At 43.2% G+C, this 24,614-nt stretch overlaps 1 protein-coding gene across 1 annotated transcript in view; it reads right to left on the bottom strand.

The window, feature by feature from the left end:
• Nucleotides 1–22,339, bottom strand: part of cfap52 (cilia and flagella associated protein 52) — a 40,889-nt gene extending 18,550 nt beyond the window's left edge. The window contains exons 1-11 of the mRNA XM_056280536.1: nucleotides 22,279–22,339; nucleotides 20,947–21,146; nucleotides 20,605–20,741; nucleotides 20,151–20,279; nucleotides 15,778–15,877; nucleotides 15,422–15,538; nucleotides 14,805–14,905; nucleotides 14,169–14,339; nucleotides 11,306–11,454; nucleotides 1,884–2,029; nucleotides 216–367 (exon numbers count right to left, since the gene is read on the bottom strand). Coding sequence (XP_056136511.1) covers nucleotides 216–367; nucleotides 1,884–2,029; nucleotides 11,306–11,454; nucleotides 14,169–14,339; nucleotides 14,805–14,905; nucleotides 15,422–15,538; nucleotides 15,778–15,877; nucleotides 20,151–20,279; nucleotides 20,605–20,741; nucleotides 20,947–21,146; nucleotides 22,279–22,339 — 1,463 coding nt within the window. The remainder of the gene's footprint in view (nucleotides 1–215; nucleotides 368–1,883; nucleotides 2,030–11,305; nucleotides 11,455–14,168; nucleotides 14,340–14,804; nucleotides 14,906–15,421; nucleotides 15,539–15,777; nucleotides 15,878–20,150; nucleotides 20,280–20,604; nucleotides 20,742–20,946; nucleotides 21,147–22,278) is intronic.
• Between the last annotated feature and the right edge of the window lie 2,275 nt (nucleotides 22,340–24,614).

Here is a 24,614-nt window from a genome sequence, read left to right as displayed (position 1 = left end):
AAACATACAAGTAATGAAATGCTTTTTTTCAGCTTTCCAGTTGTAAACCCAATGATAATGCATCATTCATACCATGTAAGTGACTACCAAAATATCATATTAATGTTCTGAAAAAAAAAGTTTTAAAAAGATAACATGTTTGCTGGTGTATGGGCTTCTCTGCACTTGCCTTGGATTTCAGTGTCCACAGCAGTGAACACCCCTGAGCTACTCACATTAAGTCCCAGATGATGCAGGCACCATCAGAGCTGGCCGTGACGCACTCTTTGTCGTTGCTCTTGATCTTGATGCATGTAACCGTGGCCTTGTGCTCCTTCATGAGCTCCAGGAGCTGATAGCCACCCTGCAGCAGCTCCCAGACACTCACCTACAGCACAGAGCAACAGACAGGCAAATTCTATAAACCCACCATCAATCAGCCTTTACAGAAAAGCCACTAAACATCAGAAAAAACTATGCTCAAAACACCTTTTATCAAGGCAGTCATTCGTCATTTATAAAAATGTGTTTTGGCCCCATATGACGGAATACACAATTTTAAATCTCTGATTGCCAAGATCAGTTATCAGTGAGGGAAACAAGGACATAGACATTGATGCAAAGCACCCCTCTTTCATAGCACTCCTGGTGCTATACTCAACTCCCCCTTGTGGAGAATCTTCAGGTTGCTAAACATGAGTGAGTGTGTGAATGAGTGAGTTACAAGCCAGGTCTTGGAGGTGTGTCGCATCCAAAAAATCCACCTTCATCTATGTCCCCATTTCTCGAGGTTGAGTTGAATGGGGTTTGTATTATTGCTAACTGACAACATCTCTCTCTACAACTAAATCAAGACTATATGTCTAACAGGGATGGGCAACATGATCCAGAAAGGGCCAGTGTGGGTGCAGGTCTTTGTTCCAACCAAGCAGTTACACACCTGAGTCTACAAATCAAGGTGCTTAGCAAAAACTATTGGCTGACTAATAGAATCAGGTGCTTGGTTGGAACAAAGACCTGTACCCACACCAGCCCTTTCTGAATCATATTGCCTATCCCTGGTAGCTACTCAAACCATAGATTTCAAATGCTGATGGGGAAGAAGCTGAAGTGATAATTGCAAAGTGATATGTAAAGTTTACCATTCATACTTAGTCTTTCACTGTTCCTTTGAAATGTATGTGAAGCATAGTCTGAGATAAATGCCTGTTCATTCATAATATTTGGCATTAGACATGGTTTGAAATTTGATGTAAAGCACAAGATGTGAGGGGATTTGGGGGGCTTTCACACAAGTTAGGTATCTATATCAACCACTATTATCTAGATCTGTCGCCACGAGAACTGCCCACAAGTGGACTGCTACTGGACAATTAACTGACATCTTGGTATGCAAATTCCAACAATGCAACCCAAAAATATAACTGTCAGAGTGGTTGGTACATAAATTGATTCTACTGTCCAACCCACTTATGCTGAACTTTGGTAACCAGAATCCCCTGATAAATCACAGGTTCCGGACAAAACTTGTATATATTTATACCAATCTGACCTTGGATTAGTTTAGAACCCTCTTAACTATATCACTCCTGTTGGTCCAAATCTGTATTTCAATACTGTTTCAAAGGAGAGCCAAGCTCCAAATGCAGTTATCAACATATTCTATGACGTTTGCTGCAACCCATAACTGTTTGGCAGCAGTTTTGGCTGTGGCTATCGACCCAACATCTCATAGCTATGGCCACATAAGGCGGCACTAGGTCAGCTAATTTGCATTTTCAAAATAGGTTACACCTTCCATCCGATCAAGTTTTTACAACCGTTCAGGTAACAGAAAGCATTAACATTGCCAAGTTATACCTGTAGCTTAGCCAATAGCAGGTGTCTGGGTGGCCTTTACTGACCTTTCCCTCTCCTCCTCCACTGATAATCCTTTTACAATCTCTGGTGCCGGCGATAGCGGTCACACCCATGCTGTGTGCATTGTGGATAATGAGTAAGACCCGACCGCTCTCCGGGGCAAATACACGGATCTTCCCGTCGTTCCATGCTGTAGCACAAACAGTCAATCAATGTTTTATTATATGTTGTCAACAAAGTAGCTGACTGTATCCACTGCATGATGAGCAAACAGCTTGCGCCTCATACAACAGAGAGAAATCATGCAGCCTCAGGAGCGGGCTGTTGTTTTTGACACGTAAGTCAGTTGTTACTTTTGGTTACTTTTGTAAAAATAATAATAATAGAAAGTATGTTGTGAAAGTAAGAAAGTATGAGTGATGATATCACAATGCCCAAACGCTTCACAATCACTTCTATGGGGAAACCTTTTAACATCAAACTGAAATATCTTAATAATGTTAAGAGTATCTCTTACAAAAATATAAACAGTCTGAAAGATTAAAAAGCATATGATACAGGGGCGTCCGCGTGGCGTGATGGTCTATTCCGTTGCTTACCAACATGAGGATCGCCGGTTGGAATCCCCGCGTTACCTCCGGCTTGGTCGGACGTCCCTACAGACACAGCTGGCCGTGTCTCCGGGTGGGAAGCCGGATGTGGGTATTGTAATGGTATGCTTGATTGCGACAGTGTGGGTGACGTAAAGCAGAGCGGGGTAGCCGTAAAGGGGGTTGAACGTGGGCGGAATGACGACCGTGATACGTGAATGTAGTGCTTGAGTTACGCTAAGTAAAGGTTTCAACAAAAACATCCTAAAACTGGACATTGGATTATTTTAACAATAAACACCAAAAGGGTTTATCACATGGTGTCAGAAGTAGCGGAAAAATGATGGCAAAGTTTAATCCACCGGAGAATTTCGGCTTCGAAAAACCAGCAGAGTGGGCAAAGCTAGATAAAGATGATGAAAACGTGCAAGTAAGCCCTCTTATCTATGCATTAGGTAGCGAGGCAGAAAATATATTTAGTTCGTTCACTTTTGAGGACGGCGAAGACACGGACTGTGGGGTGGCTATGGAGAAGTTCGACGCCTACTTCATACCGAAGCGTAACGTCATTCACGAGAGGGTCTGTTTTTACCAGCGGGTGCAGGGGAGAGAGTGGAGACATATACTCGCGCTCTTTATTAGCTTTCGGGGCACTGTGATTTCGGAGCTAAACGTGAGGAACACATTAGAGACCGAATCATGATAGGAATCCAGGATAAGGAACTGTCTCGCAAGCTACAACTCATCCCGAACCTCACCCTGGAGATGACGGTGCAGGAAGCGCGTCAACTAGGGGAGGTGAAAGCCCAGGTTAGCCAGCAAGGTGAAGGGGCATGTGCCATACAGGAGGTAGCGCAAGGGCATGCAAAGCACACAAAATGGCAGAAAAAAAATAAAGACAGGGAGAGGGGCTTCAAATACAATGACCGCGGCAAAACGTGCGGTAGATGTGATAAAGCAATGCACAAGAAGAAAGATAAATGCCCCGTAGCCAAGTCCACATGCCACGGGTGCAAGAAAGCAGGACATTGGGAAAGGATGTGCAAAAGCAAACTGGTGAGTGAAGTGACAGAGGGTGAAGGGGATGCATCTTACTTTCTGGGCTCAGTTAATGGCACAATCTCAAGCAACAAAAAGTGGACTGTACAGCTGGACATAGGTAGCACACCTGTCATGTTCAAAATAGACACTGGGGCCGACGTGTGTGTCATGAGCGAGGGGACCTTCAAAACACTAAAACCAGAGAGAAAGTTACACCAGACTAAGACTGTACTGTGGGGCCCAGGCGGCCAGTTGAATTGTGTAGGCCAATTCACATATTTCTGATTTTTCACCTTTTTTCCCAAGTTAGTGCCCAATCGATCCCTATTTTAACACCCACCCTCATACTGCATGCGTTCAGCAACTGCATCTCTCCGGTTAGCAGTCTCGAAGGAGACGCCCCGCCACTTTCGTGACAAGGCAAATCTAGGCTGAACCACTGCTTTTTCCGACACACACAGACGCATTCATGTGACGAACACAAGCCGACTCTGCCCCCCTCCCGAAGACAGTGGGCAACTGCATCGACACAAAGCCGATGCACCACTATGTTGGTGCATCTATGTTGTCAGAGGACAGAGCGTAAGCAATTTACTCAGCTGACTAGTAACACAGGAAATGGGCCTAGTGAAGAGTTTATGCGGTTCACAGCACCAGAGAGTTTGGCCTGCTCAAGACACAGCCAGTAGAAATAGTGCTAAGGGAGGATGCACAACACTACACAGTCCACACCGCATGCAGGGTCCCCATCCCTCATGAAGCCAGTCAAGGAGGAGCTGGAAAGGATGGAGGTCAATGGTATTGAGAAGGTGAGCAAGCCCACGGAGTGGTGCACCCCCATGGTACCAGCCTCAAAGTCAGGCAAGATGCGTATCTGTGTAGACCTTAAAAGACTAAACAAAGCCATTAAGAGGGAGAGATTCATCCTGCCAACGACAGAGGAGATCACAGCTGAACTGAGCGGGTCAACTGTATTCTCGTCATTGGACACAGCAGCAGGGTTCTGGCAAATGCCACTCGATGAAGACAGTCAGAGACTAACAACTTTTATCACCCGTTTTACCAGATATTGCTTTAAACAGCTCTTTTCAGCATTAGCAGTGCCCCAGAAATATCCATCCATCCATTATCTGAATCACTTATCCTGCTCTCCGGTCGCGGGGATGTTGGAGCCTATTCCAGTAGTCATTGGGCGGCAGGCGGGAAGACACCCTGGACGTGCCGCCAGGCCAGAGGAAAATGATAGAAACACTGGAAGGCCTGCAGGGGACGGCTGTGTACATGGATGACATAATTGTTCACAGGAGGAACATGGCGAAGGTGGAAGGAGTACTTTGAGGGGCTGATGAATGAAGAAAATGAGAGAGAGAGAGAGAGAGAGAGAGAGAGAGAGAGAGAGAGAGAGAGAGAGAGAGAGAGAGAGAGAGAGAGAGAAGGTTGGATGATGTAGGGATAGTGAATCAGGAAGTTCAGTGTATTAGCAAGGAGGAAGTGAGGGCAGCTATGAAGAAAATGAAGAGTGGAAAGGCAGTTGGTCCTGATGACATACCTGTGGAGGTATGGAGATGTTTAGGAGAGATGGCAGTGGGGTCTTTAACTAGATTGTTTAACACAATCTTGGAAAGTGAGAGGATGCCTGAGGAGTGGAGAAGAAGCATACTGGTACCGATTTTCAAGAACAAGGGCGATGTGCAGAACTGTAGCAACTACAGAGGTATAAAGTTGATCAGCCACAGCATGAAGATTTGGGAAAGAGTAATAGAAGCTAGGTTAAGAGGAGAGGTGATGATCAGCAAGCAGCAGTATGGGTTCATGCCACGAAAGAGCACCACAGATGTGATGTTGGCTTTGAGAATGTTTATTGAGAAGTATAGAGAAGGCCAGATAGAGTTGCATTGTGTCTTTGTAGATTTAGAGAAAGCATACGACAGGGTGCCGAGAGAGGAGGTGTGGTATTGTACGAGGAAGTCAGGAGTTGCAGAGAAGTATGTCGGAGTGGTGCAGGATACGTATGAGGGAAGTGTGACAATGGTGAGGTGTGCGGTTGGAATGACAGATGGGTTCAAGGTGGAGGTGGGATTACATCAAGTATTGGCTCTGAGCCCTTTCTTGTTTGCAATAGTGATGGACAGGTTGACAGACAAGATCAGGCAGGAGTCTCCATGGACAAAGATGTTTGCAGATGACATTGTGATCTGTAGCGAGAGTAGGGTGCAGGTTGAGGAGAGCCTGGAGAGGTGGAGGTCTGCACTGGAGAGAAGATGATTGTCAGTAGGAGCAAGACGGAATACCTATGCGTGAATGAGAGGGAGGACAGTGGAATGGTCAGGATGCAAGGAGTGGAGGTGACGAAGGTATATGAGTTTAAATACTTGGGGTCAACTGTCCAAAGTAACGGGGAGTGCAGGAGAGGTGAAGAAGAGAGTGCAGGCAGGGTGGAGTGGGTGGAGAAGTGTCAGGAGTGATTTGTGACAGAAGTGCTACCAGCAAGAGTTAAAGGGAAGGTTTACAAGATGGTTGTGAGACCAGCTATGTTATATGGTTTGGAGACAGTGGCAATGACGAAAAGACATGAAGCAGAGCTGGAAGTGGCAGAGTTGAAGATGCTAAGATTTTCACTGGGAGTGACGAAGAAGGACAGGATTAGGAACGATTATATTAGAGGGACCGCTCAAGTTGGACGATTTGGAGACAAAGCAAGAGAGGCAATATTGAGATGACTTGGACATGTGTGGAGGAGAGATGCTGGGTATTTTGGGAGAAGGATGCTAAATATAGAGCTGCCAGGGAAGAGGAAAAGAGGAAGCCCAAAGAGGAGGTTTATGGATGTGGTGAGGGAAGACGTGCAGGTGGCTGGTGTGACAGAGGAAGACGCAGAAGACAGGAAGAAATGGAAACAGATGATCCACTGTGGCGACCCCTAATGGGAGCAGCCGAAAGTAGTAGTAGTAGTAGTAGTAGAAGATCAGTCCCTCCCGCAGCAAAGCACCCCCACAACATGATGCTGTCTACCCCATGCTTCATGGTTGGGATGAGGTTCTTTGCTTGCAAGCCCCCTTTTCCCCCCAAACATAATGATAGTCATGGTGGCCAAACAGTTCAAATTGTGTTTCATCAGACATGACAACATTTCTCCAAAAACAGAATCCAAATCCAAATCATGTTTCTTGGCCATATAGGTTTGCACAGACATGGAATTTGACTCCGGTTTTGTGGCTCTCTCAGTGTACTTAACATAGAAAAACAACCCTACAACACAACAATCTTCAGATACACACAAGGATCGACTATATACAGGCAAAATAAGAGGGGAAGTGCAATGGTGCAGAGAATATATCAGAGATGCTGAAATAAATTTTAGTAGGTTTCTTACATATGTGCCTGAGGTAGATGGACATTAAAGAGCATACCAGTACAATGTGCAGTACAGTATATACAAAATGGTTGGATTTATTTGACAATATTAAGTGTTCATTTGAATGACAGCCCACAGAAAGAAACTTTTTATATCTGGTTGTTTTGGGGTAAAGTGCTCTGTGGCGCCTACCAGAGGGGAGGAGTTGGAAAAGGTTGTGACCAGGGTGTGATGGGTCTGCAGTAATGTTGCCTGCCTATTTCCTGACTCTGGTGGTGTATGAGTCCTGAATGGAGGGCAGGTTGGCACCAATGATTTTCTCTGCAGATTTAACTGTCCATTGTAGTCTGTCCTTGTCCTTTTTGGTGGCCAATCCAAACCAGACAGTGATGGATGTGCAGAGGACAGACTGGATTATTGCAGAGTAGAACTGAATCAGCAGTTCCTGAGGCAGGTTGAACGTCCTGATCTGGCAGAGAAAGTACATCCTCTGCAGGGCCTTTTTGATGATTGTGTCTATGTTGGTTGCCCACCTTAGGTCCTGGATGATTGTAGAACCCGGAAATCTCTAGGTTTTCACCACAGACCTGTTGTTGAGTATGGTGGTGGTGGTGGTGGTGGTGGGGGCTCCTCCTGAAGTCCACTGTAATCTCCACTGTTTTGAGCGTGTTCGGCTCCAGGTTGTTATGGTCACACCAGAGGGCAAGCTGTTCAACCTCCTGTTTATATGCACACTTGTCACCATCCCAGATAAAGCTAGTGATGGTTGTATCATCCGAAAACTTCAGGAGTTTAACAGACGGGTCACCTGAGATGCAGTCATTTGTGTAGAGGGAGAAGAGTAGAGGGGAGAGCACACATCGCTGGGGGGGCACCAGTGCTGATTATCTGGGTGCTGGATGTGATTTTCCCCAGCCTCACCAGCTGCCTCCTGTCTGTCAGTAAGTTTTCAATCCACTAGCAGATGGGGGCTGGTATAGTGAGCCAGGTGAGTTTGGAGTGGCGGATATCTGGGACAATGGTGTTGAACGCTGAGCTGAAGTCCACAAACAGGACCCATGCATGTATGTCCCTGGGGAGTCGAGGTGTTGGAAGATGTAGTGCAATCCCATGTTGACTGTATCCTCCACTGACCTGTTTGCTCGGTAGGCAAACTGCAGGGAGTCAAGCAGGGGGCCTGTGATTTCCTTCAGGTGGGCCAACACAAGTCTCACACAGGATTTCATGACCACAGACGTTAAGGCAATGGGCCTGTAGTCATTTAATCCTGTGATACGGGGTTTCTTGGGGACCGGGATGATAGTGGAGCTCTTGAAGCAGGAGGGAACTTCATACAGCTCCAGTGATTTGTTGAAGAGCAGTGTGAAAATGGGGGCCAGCTGGTCGGTACAGACTTTCAGACCGGAGGATGATACACCATCCAGGCCCGGTGCCTTCCTGGTCTTCTGTCTCTGGAAGAGCTGGTGCATGTCCTCAACACAGATCCTGAGTGTGGGTGGAGTTTCACTGGGGAGGGGAGAGTGGCTGGCAGGGAGGGCAGTTGGTTGTGTGTTGTGGCCGGAATGGGCGAGGGGTGTGAAAGTTTGCTCGTCAAACCTGCAGTAAAACTCATTTAGATCGTCAGCCACTTGATGGTTACCTGCAGTGTGTGTGTGTGTGTGGGGGGGGGTCTGCTGTAGTTGGTAATGTCTTTCAAACCTCTCCAGACTGATGCTGAGTCATTGACAGAAAACTTGTTTTTCAACTTTTCAGAGTAGCACCTTTTTGGCACTCTGATCTCCTTTGTGAGTGTATTTCTGGCTTGGTTGTACCGGATCCCATCTCTACTCCTGTAGGCTTCCTCTTTGGCCTGACGAAGCTGCCTGAGTTTTGCTGTGAACCATGGCTTATTGTTGTTGAAGGTACAGAAAGTTTTGGTGGGCACACACATGTCCTCATAAAAGCTGATGTAAGACGTCACAGTGTCAGTAAGTTCGTCCAGGTCTGTAGATGAAGCCTCAAAAACATTCCAGTCACTGCCCTCAAGGCAGGCCTAGAGCTCCAGTTTTGACTCATTGGTCCATTTCCTCAGTTTTAACCACAGGCTTTGCAGATTTTAGTTTCTGTCTGTAGGTTGGGATAAGATGAATCAGACAGTGATCTGAGAGTCCCAGGGCTGCACATGGGGACAGAGCAATAGGCATCCATTAATATTGTGTAGCAATGATCCAGAGTGTTTTTGTCCCTGGAGGGACATTTAATATGCTGTCTGTATTTTGGCAGTTTGTGGCTGAAGTTTGCTCTGTTAAAATCCCCAAGGATAATGAGTAGGGAGTCTGGATATTTGCGCTCCATGTTTTTAATTTGATCAGCCAGGTGTTTTAATTCCTCTTTAACACAGACCTGGGGTGGGATATAGACACCAACCAGAATAAATGATGAAAATTCCCGCAGTGAATAGAATGGTTTACAGTCAATGAAAAAGGTCTCTTAAGTGAGGGCTGCATGATTTCTTCAACACTGTGACATCCGTACACCAACCTTAGTTTTTTAAAAGCAAATGCTGCCACCCTGTATTTTTCCCAATAGCTCCGTTTCATTGTCTGCCTGGAGGAGTTGGAACTGCAGCAGATAAAGTGTACTGTCCATTATATGCTCACTAAACCAGGTTTCAGTGAGACACAGGGTGGCAGATCTGGAAAAGTCTTAAGTTTTATCTGTTTATGAGTAGGAGTTCATCCATCTTATTGGCCAGAGAGTGGACATTCACCAAGTGGATTGACAGGAACATGGTTCTAAATCCCCACTGTCACAGTTTAACGAGTGCTCCGGCTTGCTTATCCCTTCGGCGTCTTCAGTGTCGTCTGCACAGGACTGTACCAATCAAGAGCTCGGCAAGACATTCAGTTAAAGCCGGTAAAGAAGTCTGTTCAGTGTGTCCAGTGGACAGTTGGAGGCTAAAAGGTTCTTCCCTGCTGTATGTGATCATTGAGTGGGTGCTGGAAACTAAACAAATAAACCAACAAAAAAAAACCAGAAAAAGTACAAAAGAGTGCAGAACAAGGCTACCATCCACGGTGCCATTTTGATGTTTTGAAGTAAGATCTTTGTCTCCGTGTGCTGTTGAAAACCATAGTCTGACTTTTTTTCTGGTGGTTTCTGGGCAGTGGCTTCTTTTTTGCTCAGTGGTCTCAGGTTATTTTGCTATACAACTCGTTTTACTGTAGATATAGATATTTTTGTACCTGTTTCCTCCAGCATCTTCACAGGGTTGTTTGCTGTTTGTTGTTTGTTTCTTTGCACTTCTCATGCCAAACTACATTCATCTCTAGGAGACAGAACACATTTCCTTCCTGAGTGGCATGATGGCTGCATGGTACCATGGTGTTTATACTTGCATATTATTATTTGTACAGATGAACTATGTGGTACCTTCAGGCGTTTGGAGATTGCTCCCAAGGATGAACAAGACTTGTGGAGGTCCACAATTTTTTTTGTTTTCCTGAGGTCTTTGTTTTCCTGTGGTCTGATTTCTTTCGATTTTCTCATGATGTCAAGCAAAGAGGCACTGAGTTTGAAGGTAGACCTTAAAATACTTCCACAGGTATACCTCCAATTGACTCAGATGATGCCAATTAGCCTATCAGAAGGTTCTACAGCCATGGCATAATTTTCTGGAATTTTCCAAGCTGTTTAAAGGCACAGTCAACTTAGTGTATATAAACTTCTGACCCATTGGAATAGTGATATAGTGAATTATAAGTTAAATAATCTGTCTGTAAACAATAGTTGGAAAAATTACTTGTGTCATGCAAAGTAGACATCCTAACCGACTTGCCAAACTATAGTTTGTTAACATGAAATCTGTGGAGTGGTTAAAAAGCGAGTTTCAATGACTTCAACTCAAGTGTATGTAAACTTCCGACTTCAGCTGTAGGTACATAATAAATATTAATAATAGGCTAAATTTGAGCATTAAAAATTTGAATATATTTCAAATATTGAAATAATAAGGAATGAAATTTGAGTGGGATTATAGAGGAAGACTGACAGCCCTACTATCAATTTTTGAGTTTCCCTGATTTACTTGAACCTGGGTTTTAGCTAATTATGTTGTAGTATCCATTAGTAAAGATCATTTACCGGCTTGTTGTACTAGAGTCATATCTGTCTACCAGTCATATCTGCTTGCAGACATTATGCACCCAATTATGTTTCCTAGGAAAGTTCTAACTGACAGTAATCATGATGAGCAACTGTAAAAGGGTTTTGCAGATGATTTGGATATTTGTAGATAAGATACTGCCTTAAATACACCAACAATAGAAAGTATCAAAAAGGACGTTTATCCACATATAAATCCTCAAGATTATAACATTACCCTTTCCCTGGAAAACTTTAAGAAATAAAATATTGAAAAAAATACTGCATATCAAAACATTATCTTCACTTACGGTTAAGCACGAAAACATCACTGATGGCCATTCTACTTATTACCTACCACTAATAATGCTGTTGCCATCAGTCATGATGTCCAGGGCATTGCAGGTCATGTTGGGTACGGTAATGCGCAGCAGCTCCTTGGACCTGTTAATGTGCCACACCCTGATGTCTTCTTGGGAACAGGTGGCAAACAACTCCGAAGAACCACTGCAAGAGAGAAATAAAAGAAATGGATAGAGAGAGAGAGAGAGAGAGAGAGAGAGAGAGAGAGGGAGAGAAATGAGAGAATGATAAAGAGAGGGAAAATTAATTTTATTTGGAGTAAAGAAGGCATAGACTTGTTTATCCATTGCTGAAAGCACATTGCATTTGTTATTGAATTGAGTGGTAAATTATGCTTAACCAGATATCCATCTCTTATGATATGATTGTGTTTCCATCAAAACATCGCTCAAACAAAATCCAGTTAGAGGGAATACAGTTAACCCATCTCTGTACACACAATGAAATGTAATGTATTATATTATGAATCATATTGTGGAGTTTCTCAACAGGAGTAGTACTGCCCCCCAGGGGGCACTTGAGGCAATATTTTTGAAAGGGGGCTGTTGAGGTGTTCTGGGGGGGGGGGCTTGTTTAAGGTGAACTTACAGCAAAGATTCAAAATGAGATGAGTGGAAACGCTCAGCTATTGCAAAAGAATGTGGTCTGCGACATTCTAAAACCTGCCAGTTTACACCAATGTGACTAGATGAGAGTGTGTTTCTGTCAGCTTTCTTTAGGGGGATAGTTCCCCATGGGAACGGGACGTCAGAGTATCATCTATAAATTTCATCAACATAGCGTTTACTGTCAACTCAGGAAAATGGATGCTCTCTTCCTTAGTATTCCCTGTGGAGGAAATTAAGGGTTTCTTCCTGTTGAAAACATTAATTTCTCCCGAGGATACACTGTGAATGCCGTATGCGCTGTTTGGCACCGGTGCAAAATTACTGCTTTCCGATTGGCTGCTGTTTGTGATCAATAAGGAGACCTAATTAATGTTTGAATGTCAAATTTCTAACAGTTGCATTTGTTTAATACTCAAAAATATAATTTCTACTAGAAGAACCCCGCTACAATGTAGCGGTTTGGTTATCCACCCATCTAAATCTCCCTCCTCTTCATCCTGCCAGCTAACCTGGCAGGATGAAGACCCCCCCCCCCACTCCAACTCCCTCCCCCCAAATGCTCATAATCATCTGAAATGCCGAGAAAAGTGGTTTTTAGCCATTTTTAGAAAATGCACATTTTGCATAATTATTATAATTATAATTTAATTTTTCTACTATTTTTCTGGTCCTCTCTGGAACGATACCTACCACCTCCAAAAAAAGTTAGGATCATAAGTGCATTTTTGCAAAAATGCATATATTTTGCAAAATGCCAAAACATTTCTAAGTCCCAGAAAAATTTTTTTATATAGGTGAAAAAATCAAAGATGCTCAGAATCATCTTAAATGCCGAGAAAAGTGATTTTTAGCCATTTTTAGAAAAATTCATATTTTGCATATTTATGCATAATTATGCATAATTTTAATATTCTGGGATTTTTCCCTTACTCTGACACAATACTTACCACCTCTAAAAAGAATTAAGATCATAAGTGCTTTAGTTTTCGGTCCCGCTATCTACACTAACACACACACACACATTACGAAAATATATGAGTAGATTCACATACCTTTTTTGCTCGCTGGGAAACTAATGACAATGATGTTGTGTGATTTTGAGGAGTTCATCCTCCTCTACTGTTCCACATGCTACTTCATCATGCTCACGGTCACAAACAGGAACAAACTGTTCAAAATCACACACCCCAAAATCATTGGTCTCCCTACTCCCAACCTCCCAGCCCTCATTGATACTGCCATCACATGCAAAGCACTCACCATAGCACACAACCCCAGCCACCCCCTGAAGTCATAATTCACCCTCTACTCCCATCCCACCACAAATACAGATCTCTTTTCTGTAAAAAGCACACTGCGGTAAGAGCTTCATGCCCTCTGCCATCACTGTCCTCAACCAACTGTAGCAATAACACTCAAATGGTCTGTTCTTGTGACTGCGTTGTGTTCCTTGTTGCTATGTTTTTGTGTAAGTTTGATTGATTGAATGTTCCTTTAATTGTTCTTGTGTGTGTATGCAGGCTGTGGCAACAAATATCCTCTAATGGAGGACAATAATTATCTATCTTATCTATCTATCTATCGATCTATCTTTTTATATTTCAGCTGGACAGTTAAATCAAATCTGTTATTTGGTATGATATAACACAGAACAATAATCAACATTAATATTCAGGGAAGACAATTAGCCTACATTTTAATTGATGGTGGTAAGGGGCCTGGATAATGGATAGGGGGGCTATGGCCCGATAAAGGTTGAGAACCACTGGTCTAGAAGAACAGAACCATTGGGACAAGAAAATTGACCACCATTGGTAAAATATGTATATATTGCTCTCTAGTGACCAAAGTGGAGTACTGAACTCACGCAGGACAGTCAGAGATAAAGAAAGGCAATTTTATATGGCTTCAAGCAAACATTACTTTTCCAAATTACACTCTCATTAACATGAGTAGTCTCTGTTAACAATTAGTCAAACAACCTTATTTCCATAAGATCCACTGGAAAGGGAATCTTCTGCAGCAATGATAGAGGTTTGTCTTTTTTTAAATTCAGTCAACAAAAGAAATGGCTTTCCCTCTTCATTCAAAAAGTGAAAAAAGATCTCGTCAATTTACAATTATATACTCACTAATATGTTTTAACTCAATACCTTGATCAAACAACTAACATCAAATGTTCTGTTGCCCTTAAATGACTTGCTTTTTGCCCTCCACCACCAATCTAAAATATTGGTCTGTGGTACTCACAAAGGAATGGCCACGTCCTTGACAGCACAGTTGTGGCTAGTGGAGATGAGTTCGGCTTTGAAGTCTCCGTAGCTGCATTGGTATATGTGAGCTGCCGCCGTCCCAACAAAGAACTGTTGACCCTCTGCTGTCGTAGCGATGGAGGTCACGCCACCCTCCAGCTGAACTTGTCTAATATAAGAGGCAGGGCATATAATAGTTAAGGTACAGTAAAATCTTTGGTTTCACAAAGAGTATTGTGTTGGTGTGTTAGATACATATAAGAGTCTTTGGGAGGGGTGAGGAGTTCAAAAGGTATATCTAAGAAAAATTAGGAAAAGTTTGATTTTCTTAAAATCAATTCAATTTCAATTTTCTGGGAATAACCTCAGTTACAGAATTCAACATGATTATTTTATTCAAGATTTTCACTCTTGCCCCTATTATTTTCCCACATAATAAAGACAGTTATACAGTTTCATACAAATCAACAGCTAAACCAATTTCAAGATGTGGAGCTCCAGGACAAAGTCTTTCAAATGGGAGTTCACAGCCTAATATGTTTCTGTTTTGGGGCACGTATCATTAAAAAAAACAAAAAAAAACAAAAAACAAAACCTGAGAATCTTTGATTCACAGTATCACCACAGGACTCACTGGAGGGTTTTAAAGTTTGTCCCTGAGCAGAGCGTGAAGCTGCCATCTCCAGAGCCCACAAGAATGTCCCCAGACTTTAATACCTTTATGGTGTTGACACCCTGCAAGAGGAAAGACACAAGCTTAGGATGTAAAAGATATGATGCTAGAAGAAAGCGATAACAGTGGCTGAGGCTCACAATTATGTATACCTTCCTATTTGCAGGGGAAGCGGAAAACATCAGTTTCATACTCAAAGCTTTAATTTCAATCTAGATCAGTGGAAACATTGGCTACTGGCTCACCCAACTACCTCTAAACAGCCATGGAACAGAAATCAGCAAGGCTCAGCATTAAGTTCTGCAAACTAATATTGTAAGTTTCTGTTGCCTGCCACCTAGTTATTCTGTCTAATATTGCTTAATGGAAAAAGAAAGTAACGGGAATGAAAAACTGATACGCTGGACTGTTAAAATATAACCAGAATATAACCAAAATACGGAGAGACAATCATTTCCATTTCCATTGTATTTGTATGTTTGTTTGTTTGTTTGTTTGTTTACACCCAATGTTACTTCCAATAAAATATAATTTAAAAATTTTTTAAAAAAACGATGACTTTTGGCATGCTGACGTACCTGAATGTATTTCTTTTTGACTGGCCCACAGCCATTCAAAAGCCCTGTCTTCATAAAGACTTTCATTATGTCTCCACTGGTTGTGCCGCAGAAAAAGAACTTGTCATCCTCTGTAATCTGTGTAATTACATGGCCATCCATATTCACAGATAATTAATTTCATGTTTGTGTGCTTTCAACCATTAACCAAAAATATCTACATTATCACAATTGTACTCTTGGTTAAAGCTACAATCTTTATCTGTAGCCATGTCGTAGTGGTCCTTGTGTATCCAAGATGGGATGCCAAAATACACTCAATTCAACAAAATGAGGGAAAAGAAAGTTTGTAATGAGAGCCACACATAGTTTGTCACCTCGATGCATTTAACAACCCTCTTCAGATACCCGGTCCGACACTCTGTAGGTCTGATCTTCCTATTGGGGACGTCCAGCTCCCAGACTCGCAAAGTGCAACTGCAGAAAAACCCAGCAGTTGTCATGACATTCTCAACATCATTGACATTGATAGCAATTTATATTGAGAGAGGGTGGCAACAATATATTGGCAGCTGTATTTGGGGGAATTTATGTAAGAAATACAAAGACATTTCACAAGAAATTCTGTTTGACACTCAGTGTTATTAAACCTAAAGTCTGTGATTTTAACTCCATTGATAATATTAGTTCATCGCAGTAGAATTACCAATTCTACTGTGATGAACCAGCAAGAGTTAAAGGGAAGGTTTACAAGATGGTTGTGAGACCAGCTATGTTATATGGTTTGGAGACAGTGGCACTGACGAAAAGACAGGAGGCAGAGCTGGAGGTGGCAGAGTTGAAGATGCTAAGATTTTCACTGGGAGTGACAAAGGTGTACAGGATTAGGAGCGATTATATTAGAGGGACCGCTCAAGTTGGATGGTTTGAAGACAAAGCAAGAGAGGCAAGATTGAGATGGCTTGGACATGTGTGGAGGAGAGATGCTGGGTATATTGGGAGAAAGATCCTGAATATGGAGCTGCCAGGGGAGAGGAAAAGAGGAAGGCCAAAGAGGAGGTTTATGGATGTGGTGAGGGAAGACATGCAGGTGGCTGGTGTGACAGAGGAAGATGCAGAAGACAGGAAGAAATGGAAACAGATGATCCGCTGTGGCGACCCCTAACGGGAGCAGACGAAAGTAGTAGTAGTAGTAGTAGACCGTAGAATTACCAATAGCTGCACCAAGTTCATATCTGTTCATTTGAATCACTTCAGTTACTGGATTAGTTCTTTAAACCACATCCATAGTGTTGACCACGTTTAATGAATCTGATTTCTTCTTGTCATCTTATCCAGAGCAGCAGTGTGACACAGTGATTAGCACAGTCGCCTAACAGCAATTTCCCCATGGGGATTAATATAATATATTAAAATCATTCATTCATTCATCTTCAGCCACTTCTCTGGGGTCAGGTCACGGTGGCAACAAGCTAAGTAGGGCACGCTAGACATCCCTCTCCTCCAGCAACGCCCTCCAGCTCCTCCTGGGGGATTCCAAGGCGTTCCTAGGCCAGATTGGACATGTAGTCCCTCGAGCGAGTTCTGGGTCTCCCCGGGGTCTCCTCCCAGTTGGCCATGCCCGCAAAACCTCCAAAGGAAGGTGCCCAGGAGGCATCCTAATCAGATGCCCGAACCACCTAAACTGGCTCCTTTCAACGTGAAGGAGCAGCGGCTCTACTCCGAGCTCCCTCCGGATGTCCAAGCGCCTCACTTTATCTCTAAGGCTGAGCCCAGACACCCTATGGAGGAAACTCATTTCAGTCACTTGTATCAGTGATCTCACCCTTTCGGTCACTAGTCAAAGCTCATGACCATAGGTGAGAATTGGAACGAAGATTGACTGGTAAATTGAGAGCTTTGCCTTCCAGCTCAGCTCCCTCTTCACCACAACAGTCGGGTATAACATCCACATTACTGCTGATGCTGCACCAATCCGCCTGTCAATCTCCTGCTCCATCCTACCCTTACTCATGAACAAGACTCTGAGATACTTGAACTCCTTCACTTGAAGCAACAACTCATCCCCAACCCGGAAGGAGCAATCCATCACTTTCTGGTAGAGATTAATGGCCTCAGACTTGGAGGTGCTGACTCTCATCCTGACCATATCACATTCAGCTGCAGACTGCCCCAGTGCGCACTGGAGGTTGCATTCTGATGAAACCAACAAAGCCACATCATCTGCGATGAGCAGAGATGCAATTCTGAGGGATTCTGTTGTGTGTGCTTATGCACCGAATAGCAGTTTGGAGTATCTGGCCTTCTTGGAGTCTCTTGGTGGTGTCCCAGATAGGGCTCCACATCAGGACTCTAGTTCTGCTGGGGGACTTCAATGGTCACGTGGGCAACAATGGAGAAACCTGGAAGGGCATGATTGGGAGGCATGGCCTCCCCGATCTGAACCTGAGCAGTGCCTTATTATTGGACTTCTGTGCGAGTCATGGATTGGCACTAACAAATACCATGTTCGAACATAAGGTAGTTCATAAGTGTACTTGGTACCAGAACATCTTAGGCCGAAGACTGATGATAGACTTTGTGGTCGTATCATCAGATCTGCAGCCCTGTTTTGGACACTCGGGTGAAGAGAGGAGCAGAGCTATCAACTGATCACCAACTGGTGGTGAGTTGGATCAGATGGGGGGGAAGGCTGCCGGGCAGACCTGGCAAACCGAAACATGCAGTGAGGGTGAACTTGGAACGTCTGGCGGAGGCCCCTGTGTGTGAAGTCCTCAACTCCCACCTCCGGAAGAAGTTCTCATGTATCCCGAAGGAGGCTGGGGACATGGAGTCTGAGTGGGCCATGTTCAAAGCCTCTATTGCAGATACGGCAGGCAGGAGCTGTGGTCATAAGGTCATCGATGTCTGTCGTGGCAGCAACCTAAGGATCCACTGGTGGACACCGGCAGTGAGGGAAGCCATCAGGCTGAAGAAGGAGGCCTTTTAGGCTTGGTTGGTGCAGGGGTTTCCTGAAGCAGCAGACAATTACCGGGAGGCCAGAAGGGCTATGGCTTCAGTGGTCACTGAAGAAAAAACTCGGGTGTGGGAGGAGTTAGGTGAGGTTATGGAGGAGGACTTTCGGTTGGCATCAAGGAAGTTCTGGCAAACCATCCGGTGACTCAGGAAGGGGAAGCAGATCTTGACTCAGGCTGTGCTCAGCCAGGGAGGGGAACAGTTGACCCAGACTGGGGATGTTGTTGAGCAGTGGAAAGAACTCTTTGAGGAGCTCCTGAACCCGGCTAACACATCCTGAGTGGAGGAGGTAGAATCTGAAGATTCAGGGGAAACCCCACCCAAATCCCTGGCAGATTTCTCTGAGGTAGTTAAGAAGCTCCTTGATGGCAAGGTGCCAAGTGTGGATGAGATTAGCCCTGAGATGCCGAAGGCTCTGGACATTGTTGGGCTGTCTTGGTTGACATGCCTCTTCAGTGTCACATGGAGGTCAGGGACCATACCTGTGGAGTGGCAGACTGGGGTGGTGGTTCCCATATTTAAAAAGGGAGCCCAGAGGGTGTGCTCCAGTTATTGGGGCATCACATTGTTCAGCCTCCCTGGGAAAGCCTAGTCTAGGGTGCTGGAAAGGAGGCTCAAACCGATTGTCAAACCTTGGATCCAAGAGGAACAAAGCGGATTCCCTCCTGGCCGTGGAACAACAGACCAACTCTTTACCCTTGCGGAAGTGCTGAGGGGGGCATGGGAGTTTGATCAACCAGTCTACATGTGTTTTGTGGACTTGGAGAAGGCTTACGACTGTGTACCCCGGGGCACTCTGTGGGGAGTACTGCAGGAGTATGGGGTATGGGGACAGTTGCTACAAGCCATCCGGTCCTTGTATACCCAAAGTGAGAGCTGTGTCCGGATTCTCGGCACAAAGTCAAACACATTTTCGATGGGTGTCGGACTCTGCCAAGATTGTCCTTTGTCTCCAATTCTGTTTGTGATATTCATGGACAGGAGCTCAAAGCACAGCCAAGGTGAGGGGTGTGTCCATTTTGGGAACCTATGAATTGCATCTCTGCTCTTCGCAGATGATGTGGCTTTGTTGACTTCACCAGAACGTGACCTCCAGGGTGCAGTGGGGTGGTTTGCAGCTGAGTGTGAAATCGCCGCGATGAGAGTCAGCACCTCCAAGTCTGAGGCCATGGTTCTCTGCTGGAAAATGGTGGCTTGCTCCCTCCGGGTTGGGGATGAATTGTTGCCTCAAGTGAAGGAGTTCAAGTATATCAAAATAAAAAACAACAAAAAAAAACTATAGCACAACGCTGTTCTACAGTAATATTGATTGTCTGTCGAACAGAATAATTGCCACATTGGCCACACCTTTCAGTCATTTTTCCTGCTGGAGTTGTTTCCAACATGTATTTGTTTGCCATTGTACCAATGTTTGTCCAAGCTGGGTGAGTATCCCCAACCATGGTAAATATGCCATTTAGTATTATTTAACCTGACTCCATGGTGCAGAGGTGTAAATTAATGATTTACTAAAGACGAAAAATTGCAGATTTGAGTTTTAAGTTTCTGAGAGTGTTGTGGTTTGGTAATTTGCCACAGTGCTAAATGTGGCAGCTTTTAGCACAAGCTAGATTTTCCCTGGGACAATGAAGATTTCATTTACTCACAAAACTTCTTGGTGCAAGTTATGGACTCACTTGAGACAAACTAACCTTAGACTAGTTTTACTGAAAGGCAGCTGGTGCCGTTCACTCACCTTCCAGCAGAGATGAACATATTATCATTTGTATTGGCATACTGTATGGTTAGACAGTGACCGGCAGCATGGGGAGAGGCTGGGCTCCCACAGATAGCCTGTTTGGTCTCAGTGTTCCACACCACGATACTGAAAAAAAAAAGAATCAGAAACCCAACACTTTTTCTTACCAAAAACATTTTTCTTTTCTGATCCAAAATTTATGCAAGGCAATCTAGCCATGAATGTCAATGTTGTCATGCTTCCTCTGACAAGCACCTTTGTGCTTCATGTAATCTTGTATTTATGACTCCATTTTATGATGGAGTGGGTACAGAAATTTCAATGAATTATTTGACATTGTCAGCCTTGGCCTACACTCATCAGGTATGCCTATTTTGTGTTGAAACTTTAATCATGTCACTCTTTTTGACAAAGTATTAGATGATCATGGAGGGCTACTCTTGATGCTTACCTTCCATCATCCTGACCACCGAGGGACACCAGGTACTTTTCATTGGGAGAGAAGGACAGTGCCTCCACCTTGGCCTTGTGGAGCTGCAGCCGGGCATAAATTGCTCGTTTTGCATAGTCCCACATTATTATATCAGCCTAGCAAAAAAACAGAATTAATCAGTGTGACAACTGTTAAGAAATGGTAGAATACGCATAGCTTTTTTTCCCCTGTGTTTAAACCTATGCTATATTTTCCCTAGAGATAATGACATGTCCTCTACCTTTGATGACCCTTCAAATTAAAGTAAATAAATAAATCTTAAGACTATTGAGCAGAGAAAAATGTATCAAAATAGTTTACCTTGAAGCCCATAAATGTGACCTGTCCAGATGCAACGTAATATCCACTTCTGGATACTGCCACACAGGACACATTGTTTGTATGTCCATGCAGGAACTCTTGTTTGCCATCTTTAATTCTCTTCAGTATAACTGTGCTTCCTAGAGGATAAATCATGTGCTCTCTGTCCGGATGGAGCTTCAGGCCACCAAAAACCTGCCCTGATTAAACAAATTGTGAGAATTTTAAGAAAAGAGAACTGCACAGTTCTCTGCATTGACAAAACTATTAGTAAAACAAAATGTCTACATTGACATGCCCCTTAAAACTATAAGATCCCTAAACAGCTTTGAGCTGATGTCAGGCTGCTAATTGACAAAGAACAGCTAACAACACAAACTGTTAGTTGCTTCTTAATTTTTCTTATGGAATGCATATGTATCTTTTTTTATACAGTGTTAGTAAATTAGTGTAATTTAATAATAGTGTGGTAAACTAGAATCATTTATGTACATTAGTACAATATATTAGTATTAGTATATTAAAGTTGAATGAATTCATCTGGACACAAAGTTTAATGGGAGAAATGTGTCATCACTCATCTAAGTGATTTCATCAGTCTCAGCTGACTGCAGGTATCCCCACCCTTGTCACCAGTATACAGCTGTATAACAATCAAAACCAGTGATCTAACACAGGTTTCATATGCAATTTGCCGTGACCATTAATTTGAGTTACAATGACCACATGTACTAGTCACAGATGATTGGGGAATAGCTGCAGTCACAGCATTGTAAGATGGTGTCCAACACCCACAGTTGTCCAACATCACCGGAGACAAGAGGAATGCACTCAGATTGCCGTACTACCTCTAATTAATGGTCACGGCAATTTGTTTTTGAAACCTGTTTTGGTCGTTATGCCACGGTATTGTATATAAGGTTGAGGATAACTGCAGTCAGTTGAGACTGAAGCAGTCACTTAGATGAGTGGTGAAACTTTTCTCCCACTAAACTTCGTGTCCAGATGTACTGATTCAACTTTCTGGGATAGTGTATTAATATTAGCATATTAGTAATATAGTATATTAGCATAATATTTTAGCATACACATATGGTTTTAATATATTAGCTTGATTTACTAGTACGAGTCCTATAATAATTAATTATAACATATTTGTGTACCATGTTTATCTGCTTCAAACTGGCTTTTGGGAAAATAGCGATTCTATTTTATTCTATTCAAATCTATTCTAGTTTAAATCAACCGCGGCTAACTAACTACACAACTAATAGTCTGGCAATGTTGCTAGCGTTAACCTTTAAGACCGTGTGCGTTAGATTTGAATCTTACCGTTAAACCCAATGACAGCCTCAAGCTGAAGTTGAGGAATGTCCTGAGCTTCGCTGGCCATTACAATGTTTTGAAGTTATTCTCACTGTTTATTTGCTTAATTCTATTTTTGCTAAGAATGAAAACGTAAAGAATCGTGCTTTGAATCGCAAGTTTCTTGAGTGAATCCCCCAAACAAACGTTACCTAGCAACAGTGGGAGAGGCTTCACAGTCCGATGTGATTGGTTTGTGTGCCACGTGGTCCGGCTTCTCCCCGCTGCGAACATCCTCAAACTTGTTAGACGGGCACTTTTGGCTTGGACTTTGATTTATATAAATATGTTTTGTTTTTTTTTTCTTCTCATAAATACTACATATGGAAAAATAAGGGGTATTCAATACAAAATAGGTCACTTCTTTCAGAGGTGGTTTGAAAGCAATGTAATTTTGCTCGGACAACTTCTAAATGCAAACGTATACTCACTTTCTTATGGTGAATGTTTAGACACATCCACATCTGACATCCCTGTCGTACAAAGGGAGTGTGCTGTGTTTTATGCTATACCAAGATCGGCACTGCAAATGACAAGGAACTCATTTAATTGTGTTATTGACGTTAATGATATAAAATAACAGTATTTCATTGGCGATATAAATATGCGGAGAACAATTGTAGTAGTAAATACATTACAGGGTTGATAGCTGATGTTAATTTTCCACCAGCAAGATTTTATTGGTCAAGTATTTATGGAGAGTTAAACTGGAGGGAAGCTTGGATGGTGCCCGATTGTTATTGTCTTACCAATAAGCTATGAGGTGACTTTTAAAATCTTTCATAGAATACATCCTGCAAAACACGTATTAGAACAACTTAAATTAGACATCGACTATAATTGTGATTTTTGCCAATTAGAAAAAAAGAAACAATTTGCCATTTGTTTTTTGACTGCATGTATAGTAGATCGTTTTAGGTTGATATGACACATTTTATTAGAAGAAATCTTACGGGACTGAAAATCCTGTAGAGTTAGCGTTGCTCAGTGATTATCATTAGTGCAGTTCTGTCAATTGCATGACTAGCCATGCATTGCCTCTGAACAATTTTCAAAAGTACTTTTGAATGTAGCTGTCATACTTTATAGGCATAATAATCAAGGAAAAGTTTTGTTTGTTTGGGGGTTGTTTTTTTTTTAGGGGGGCGGTGCGGTGGTAAAGGAAATGCCATAGTACCATTGAGTCAGAAATGTAATACTATTAAAACAAAAGCTCTTGCATGAAATCATTTTATTGGCCCCTGCACTACAGATGGATGACAAATGAAAAGGTGTTTAAGTTTAAATACTTGGGGTCAACTGTTCAAAGTAATGGGGAGTGCAGAAGAGTGATGAAGAAGAGAGTGCAGGCAGGGTGGAGTGAGTGGAGAAGAGAGTCAGGAGTGATTTGTGACACAAGGGTACGAGCAAGAGTGAACATGAAGGTTTACAAGATGGTAGTGAGACCAGCTATGTTGTATGGTTTGGAGACAGTGGCACTGATGAAATGACAGGAGGCAGAGGTGGAGGAGACAGAGTTGAAGATGCTGAGATTTTCATCGGGAGTGACGAAGAAGTACAGGATTAAGAATGAGTATATCAGAGGGACAGCTCAAGTTGGACGGTTTCGACACAAAGCAAGACAGGCAAGACTGAGATGGTTTGGACATGCGGAGGAGAGATGCTGGGGAATATTGAGAGAAGGAGGCTGAATATGGAGCTGCCAGGCAAGCGAAAAAGAGGAAGGCCAAAGAGGATTATGGATGTGGTGAGGGAGGACATGCAGGTGGCTGGCGTGCCAGAGGAAGATGCAGAGGACAGGAAGAGATGGAAATGGGTGATCCACTGTGGCGACCCCTAACGGGAACAGCCGAAAGTAGTAGCAGTAATTTCATGCCAGACTAGCAAACAGGGAACTATATATGACTAACTGTCACCTGTTTCATTTGTTGGATTCTAAAAAAATGGCCCTGGTCTGAATCAGGGCTGAAACCTGGATTGACGTTTGATCTGCTTAGTGTAAATCTTTTATTCATAGCATGTGTGGTTGGGCCATTTGTCTCTTCTTTCTCCATTTATTAGAACACTACTTAAAGGCTGATATCCACAAAGTCGAGACACTGCAGCAGCAAAGACAGAGAGGCTGGCTACAACCAACAACATTGCAAAGCCACTGAATCATTCTGAGGACAAAAACAAACTGGCAAGCCAACAACAGGCAAATGTAAAACTGACTTTAAGCACATCCAAGTTTGAGCAGTTTACAAGGACAGCCCAAAGAATTGAGGGGTTAACTTAAATACACTCGTGTAAACTGGTCTTTG

The sequence above is a fragment of the Lampris incognitus genome, chromosome 5, assembly GCF_029633865.1.
Source record: "Lampris incognitus isolate fLamInc1 chromosome 5, fLamInc1.hap2, whole genome shotgun sequence".
Lineage (NCBI taxonomy): Eukaryota > Metazoa > Chordata > Actinopteri > Lampriformes > Lampridae > Lampris > Lampris incognitus.
The sequence above is the reverse complement of the archived record's forward strand: the minus strand, read 5'-3'. Positions and strand labels throughout refer to the sequence as shown.